The sequence below is a fragment of the Condylura cristata genome, unplaced genomic scaffold, assembly GCF_000260355.1.
Source record: "Condylura cristata isolate star-nosed mole 26May11 unplaced genomic scaffold, ConCri1.0 scaffold00031, whole genome shotgun sequence".
Lineage (NCBI taxonomy): Eukaryota > Metazoa > Chordata > Mammalia > Eulipotyphla > Talpidae > Condylura > Condylura cristata.
Window position 1 is genome coordinate 25,113,731 of NW_004567132.1, and position 6,000 is coordinate 25,119,730.

Here is a 6,000-nt window from a genome sequence, read left to right on the forward strand (position 1 = left end):
ATTTATGTATATAAAAACTAGGGTAGAGGATTCACCAGAGACAGAGTGTGGAGCAGAACAGGCAGATCTACTGAAATACACTGCTGAGGGGAGTAGCTGGCAATTAAGGAGGAGGTCTGCTGAGCCATGTGGATCACCTCCCTGGCAGGGGATCAGACTTGTGCTTCAGTGGCTGTGGGTAGCTTCACAGTGCTGCAGTTAACCCTTTTATGCACCAGGGAGGCCTCGAAAGATTATCCTGATTAAGATGGGGCTGGGGAAAATAGCAAATTATTCTGTGGACAGTCAAGTAATTGGTGATTTTATTTGCTTTGGCTCCTGATCACTGTCCAAATAAGAATGAAATTATCCAGTTGTAGGCTGGTTATTTCTGTTCATAGGACAGAATTTTGTGCTTCTGTTGGCTTTAGTTTCATACAGTAGTCTGTATAGGGAAAGCTATGGTTCATTATGCTATAAGAAGTGGAATGAATTTACTATAGTTATCTATGAGAATGTATTTAGAGTTCTGTTATTCTCAGTATTTAAATTTTTTGTAGAACCCCATTGTCTATTTTTAACTTTAGCTCTCAGAAACTTATCCTAAATTCTCTTAATATGAGGAAGTTGTTTTTTCTTTCCTAGTGGTTGCCTTAGAGAAATAAACAGTTGGAAAGTAGAGGAGAGAGAAAAGAAGCCTAAACTTAGTGTTTTATTTTTCTTGTTTCAGATGTCTTAAACAGAGTTTACCAGGAGAACTTTCTTCCTGTCTAAATACAAAGTCTGAAATACTAAGAACAAAAGCAGATGTTGTTTGCAAGGAAGTGTTGCTCTCTTCAAAGTCCTCTCAGATTGGAAATGGAGACTTGAAAATACCAAGTGAACCAAAAAGTATCTGTACACAGCTGAAGGCAAACACCGATCAGGAAAGCAGAATGGAATCTGTTCTTCAACCATCAACTGGTGGAGGTATACTTCCAATGGAGTGCTTACCTCCAAAGCCATCTACAAAAGATATAGAAATTGCCAATACTCCTGAACTTCAGAAGCACCTAGAACATGCACCTTCCACTTCAGATGTCCTTTCAAATAAGTCAGAAGAGAAAGCAGTAATCAGTGAAGATAACTCCAACAGTTGTGTGGAAAAAAAGGTAGAGACTTCATCTTTAGGTTGCCAGTCACATAACTTAAAAGAATCTTCAGGAAAAGTGGATAATGAAAGCTGTTGTACAAGAAGCAACAATAAAATTCAGAATGGTGAGTTTATCAGTGTTAACTTTTTGGTTAGAATAAGAGATGGTGGTGAGTTACAGAGGGTACATATAAAATCTCCTTTTTAACTGTATGAGAAAATATGAAAGTATACAAAAAGTTCATATAATTGGAAAAATAATTACTGTTAATATTTTGGTGGATCTGGGTCCATATATATAGAAATACAGATTATAACTATGTTACAAATGAGTTCATGCCACTAGTTTTACCTTGTGAATTAGTGTAGATGTCTATCAACATTTCAGAAGTTTGAAGGATTCCATTATATGCATTTGCTATATGATTTTACTGGTTCCTATTAGGTGGGTAATTAGGTGTTCTCAGTGTTTGGTTGTAAGGAAATGTTTTTAACAAAAAACTTCAGGTAATCTGATGGTTTTTTTAATTAAGAGATTTATTTAATTACCTAAGCAAATAAGAACTGACCAGAGGTACAGGGGGTGAGAAGATTCACCAGAGACAGAGTGAGGAGCAGAGCAGGTGAATCTACTGAAATACACTGCTTGAGGGAGAAGTGGGCAAGACAGGAGAGGTCTATTGCACCATGTGGGTCAGCTCCCTGGCTGGGAATCAAACTTAGCCTGCAGAGGCTAGTGATAGCTTGATAGCACTGAGACATAACACCTGCGCCAACAGGAAGGCCCTCATGATTCTTTATCTTCAGCCTACCACTCATCTTTCTGTGACATCCAGGTTGGAGTGGAAGAGGTGATACTTTATGTCCCCACACATCTGAAAATTAAAAAAAAAAAAACAAAACAGAACAATTACATTAGCACCTTTAGAAAGAGGACTTCTAGGTCCTCTCTGCGGGCTAAAACGCAGCACTAAGAAGCTAAAACCACTTCAGTGTAAGTTCGATCCCTGCCCTGGAGGTGGTCCACATGGCGCAGTAGACCTTACCTGACCCACCCACTGCTCCCTTCAGCACTGTACTTACTCAGTCAGCCTGTTTTGGTCCCCACTCTGTCTCAAGTGAATCCTCTCACCGCCCTTGCACCTCTGGCCTGTACCCCAGTTCTGTATACATAAATAAATAAATCTTAAAAAAAAAAGAAAAAAAAGAAAGAGGACTTTTTCTTAAAGACTTTAAGGACAGGGTTGAACCATCAGGCAGAGAGCCCTTTTGCTAGAGAGGCTCCACAATTCAACATGAAATATTGTTACAGAGAAAACATTATGCTATATATTTCATACTACTAATAGGAAGTTTGAGGATGCATTCCAATGATGGTAGTTTTCAGAAACTTCCTTATTTTCCTGGAATCAGTGGAAATGATAGTTCACTATGTCAGCAGGCTCGGAGTCATTACAACTTAAAAATACTTTCGATACTTGTCAGCTGAAGAAGAAAACTTAGGGTGGAATTTGATAATTAAAAAAATGAATAAAAACATTATATTCTTTTGGATAAGTAAAAAGTAATTATCCACACTCCATCTCTTACTACAGGCCTTTAAAACTAGAACGCAAAATGGGTGGTTTTGACTATGGGTCTTTTTGATAAAGTAGGATGGAGGTATAGAAAAAGAACTTCTTGTTTTAGTTATGCCTAGAACCCCTTTTTCATTCTTGAGGCTTTAGTTGATATAGCTGTTAATTTGTATAAAATGGACTGCATAAAATTATGCTGTTCGTTTCGAGCTGCGAAACTTCCCCAAAGAATACCCTCTTCTATTTCTTTACCCTTTTTGAGTCTCAGTCCTCATATTCCATTACTTTCTAAGGCAAATTATTTTAATTGTATGTGAAGGAACAGTAATAATTTTAGATTGGTAGAGTACATTGTATATAGATAAAGAAGTCCAGTTCTGTATCACTTATTACTGTATTGTGTAACTATGCCCCATGTAAATTGGTTTTAAAGGGAAATGCAAAGCCTAGTCACATCCTGGTGCCTGTTGTATGCTAGCATGAGAGCATCTGATCAGACACCTGCTAGGATGGCTACTTTGTTTCCAGTAGTTTTTCCTGTGGTAATGGAAAGACTCAACTGGAAATATTATTTTCTCTTGTATGCAGAAGGTAACAGTTGCCTTTCTCCTTTGGCTAGATCTGTGACTATAAACTGGCATTGCCTTTTTCCCTAAACTCTTCTGAGTTTAAAAATTAATCATTGATGCCATCAATGATAGTTGTCCTTACTGAAGAGCTAGATTTAGGTCAGCTTCTTAATTTCTAGGTATTTTTCTTTATTAGGCCAAGATAAAAAACAAGGTAACATTTGGATTCTTTACCTGTGGTATGTGAAACCTGGTCCAATTCAAAGGGTTTTTCTTTCCAGTACCTGAAATGTTAAAATTCCATCTTAATTACTAATCTTTTATTTTCTCTTTTCCATTACCTTCTCTTTCACTATAATCAAATGAGAATGTTTAGATAGTGAACGCCTGACAGCATCACTTAACATTTTATTGTGCTCTAGTCCTGCTTTAAAAGAGGTGTGAGATTACATTATAAGTTAATTATTATATTGTTAAAGCCATTTTTGGTTTGTGATATTCCCATGTCCTTTTAAGACTAGTTTCTCTCACCTGTCTCTTAACTTCTGGTTACTCAGAAGTTTTAGGGTGTTTTTCATTTGTATGTTTGCCTAGGAATCTCCTTTTCTTAACCCCCTTAGACTCTCAAGAAAGGGTCTTTTCTATTTTATATGAAATATTAAAACTCTTGACTTACAAGTGGATTCCTTTCTGTGTTGTTTGGGCTGACGGTGCTTGCTCTTTACTGTTACACTTCGACTTTTCCCCCTTTTCAGTGGATTCTCCTACTCATTACCGTTTAAAACTCAACCTTCTCTTTAGCCAGTGCTGATAATCTCAAACATGTGTGTGCAGGAAATTGAAGACCTGTCACATTACTAAGAAGTAATGTGAAATAAGTAAAATAAGATAGTTCTTATTCTATAGACCAAGGGACTTGACCTGTGCAGGAAAGCAATTTGATTTTTGCTATATTTCAGATGGTTAAGCACTTTTGCAGAGTACTTTAGAAAATACTGCTTACTGGGCCCTCCTTGGTGGCACAGTGGGTTAAAGTACAACACTATGAAGCTATTCACAGACACTGCAGCACGAATCAATCCCCGGCCAGGGAGGTGACCTGTATGGCATAGCAGACCTCTCCTGTCCTGCCTGCTGCTCCCCTCAGCAGTGTATTTCAGTCCATCTGCCTGTTCTACTCCCCACTCTCTCTGGTGAATCCTCACAACCCCCACATCTCTGGCCTGTACCCCAGTTCTGTATGCATAAATACACAAATCTTTAAAAAACAAGAAAAAGAAGATAACGCCTTACAATATTGTTGAGTATGAAAAGTGACAGAATTGGCTTACACATAACCCTCTGTTGAGAACAACCAATCTCTGTGCACTGCCAATATTGCAATGCATATGAATAAGAATTGATTTTAAAAAGGATTCCTAAAATATTCTTGTGAATAGTAAAAGCATATGTTAATCTGGAATTGTGAGTTTGGTTGTTGAAATCGAGATTTTTTTTTTTTTTTTTTTTAGATTTATTCATACAGAACTGGGGTACAGGTCAGAGATGTGGAGGGTGAGAGGATTCACCAGAGACAGAACAGAACAGGGGAGGTACAGGGGAGCAGAACAGGCAGATAGACGAAGTACACTGCTGAGGGGAGCAGCGGGCGGGTCAGGAGGGGTCTGCCGCGCAATGTGGATCTCCTCCGCGGCAGGCAGGGATCGAACTCAGACGGAAGTGGCTTAAGCTTCTTAGTGCTGTGCTTTAACCCACTGCGCCACCAGGGAGGGCCCGAAATCAAGATTTTTAAGTTTCCAAATAGATTCACCAAATGAATTTATATTATTTAGAAAGTAAGGCTTTGTCAATTATTCTGATAGTTGACTTCTGTTAAATCATGGTTAGAAATTACAACTGAGGCATTTTCTTTTCAAGAAACTAAATCCTTTTGAATAGGATTTAATTAAATTGTAATATGATGATTACGACTATTACTATAAAGCTTAGGGTCCCTTTTCCTTACTTTTGTTTTTCTAGCTCCATCCCGTAAGTCGGTTTTGACAGACCCAGCCAAACTCAAGAAGCTGCAGCAGAGTGGTGAGGCCTTTGTGCAGGATGACTCTTGTGTGAACATTATTGCACAGTTACCCAAGTGCCGGGAGTGTCGTTTGGACAGTCTCCGAAAGGATAAGGAACAACAGAAAGACTCACCTGTGTTTTGTCGCTTCTTTCACTTCAGGAGGTAAGACATTTTAGGAAAAGTTCAAATAATCTGAATTTAATTGCATACTTATTCCTCCAAACCCCCTATATCAACAGTATACCTTGAACTAAAAAGAGTAGAAAAATGGTATTTTTAATCCATGGGTTGGGATCCTAAAGACTGTTGAGTATTACTCTTTCTCATTGTCCCTTTTAATTTTCTTTTTAAATTAAGTTTAAAAATGTAAACATATTTTGAGGCTCTCCCAGGTGCGCAGTGGGTTATAGCACAGCACTAAGAAGCTTAAGCCACTTCCACATGAGTTCAATCCCCGCCTGCCCTGGAGGTGACCACATGGCGTGGCAGACCTCTCCTGACCCGCCCACTGCTCCCCTCAGCAGTGTGCTTCATCGATCTGCCTGTTCTGCTCCCCACTCTGTCTCTGGTGAATCCTCTCACCCTCCACATCTCTGGCCTGTACACCAGTTCTGTATGAACAAATAAATAAATCTTTAAAAAAAAAATCTATGAGTTGTTACTGTTAGTGCTTGTAGATTC

The 6,000-nt window shown here is 38.6% G+C and overlaps 1 protein-coding gene across 1 annotated transcript in view; it reads left to right on the plus strand.

Moving 5' to 3' along the window:
• The window catches only part of KDM3A (lysine (K)-specific demethylase 3A), a 45,323-nt gene that overhangs the window by 19,164 nt on the left and 20,159 nt on the right, over positions 1-6,000 (plus strand). The window contains exons 10-11 of the mRNA XM_004691605.2: positions 710-1,236; positions 5,277-5,481. Of these exons, the coding sequence (XP_004691662.1) occupies positions 710-1,236; positions 5,277-5,481 (732 nt within the window). The remainder of the gene's footprint in view (positions 1-709; positions 1,237-5,276; positions 5,482-6,000) is intronic.